We start from the raw sequence: 609 nt of genomic DNA on the forward strand, positions 1-609 counted from the left end.
ATGAATTTGGAGAATAGCAGGGGGGTGGATATGTTGGAGCATCAGGCGGGATTGTCGCCGAACGCGAGAACGATGGAAGGTCAGGGCGCGATTCTGTCGAGACACGGTCACAATATTTCGTGCAGCCCGAGGAACTTGGATCTTTCCCGAAACTTGGCGTTCGAGGCGGCGCGAAGAGTTCAGGAATCCGGCAACTTGCAGGATAACCAGCACAGCCTAACTTCCAGCCCCAGCCCTTTGTTGGAGTCTGCCACGGCTCTGCTCGATACGTCCGCCAAAGAATTGGACAAGCAGCTCGAGGAACACGCTGGATTATCGCAGAAACCTGCCGCCACCGCCTGCAAAGACAAGCTGAAGAATATTCAGCAGGTTCTGAATCCTTATCAACACCATCACGAGCCGGCCACGGCCGAGCGCAACGTCCACGGACATTTCCACGGCGACGCGCACGCGCACGTCCACAAGCACGCCGACAATTTTCGAGGGGCCGCGAATCTGGACGGAATCGGGGACGGGTTGATGGGAGGATTTCAGCGACAGCACACCCACCACCATCACGGGAACGCGAAAACCGCGAACGTGGCCCATCACCACGGGCCAACGGGGGCC

At 58.3% G+C, this 609-nt stretch overlaps 1 protein-coding gene across 1 annotated transcript in view; it reads left to right on the forward strand.

Annotated features, from left to right (window-relative positions):
* The window catches only part of LOC116185928, a 12915-nt gene that overhangs the window by 3231 nt on the left and 9075 nt on the right, over window positions 1-609 (forward strand). Inside the window, 1 exon segment of the mRNA XM_031511600.1 lies at window positions 1-606. This exon segment is cut by the window's left edge and continues 6 nt beyond it. Within this exon segment, the coding sequence (XP_031367460.1) occupies window positions 1-606 (606 nt within the window).

This window comes from Apis dorsata, unplaced genomic scaffold, assembly GCF_000469605.1.
Source record: "Apis dorsata unplaced genomic scaffold, Apis dorsata 1.3 scaffold_331, whole genome shotgun sequence".
NCBI lineage: Eukaryota > Metazoa > Arthropoda > Insecta > Hymenoptera > Apidae > Apis > Apis dorsata.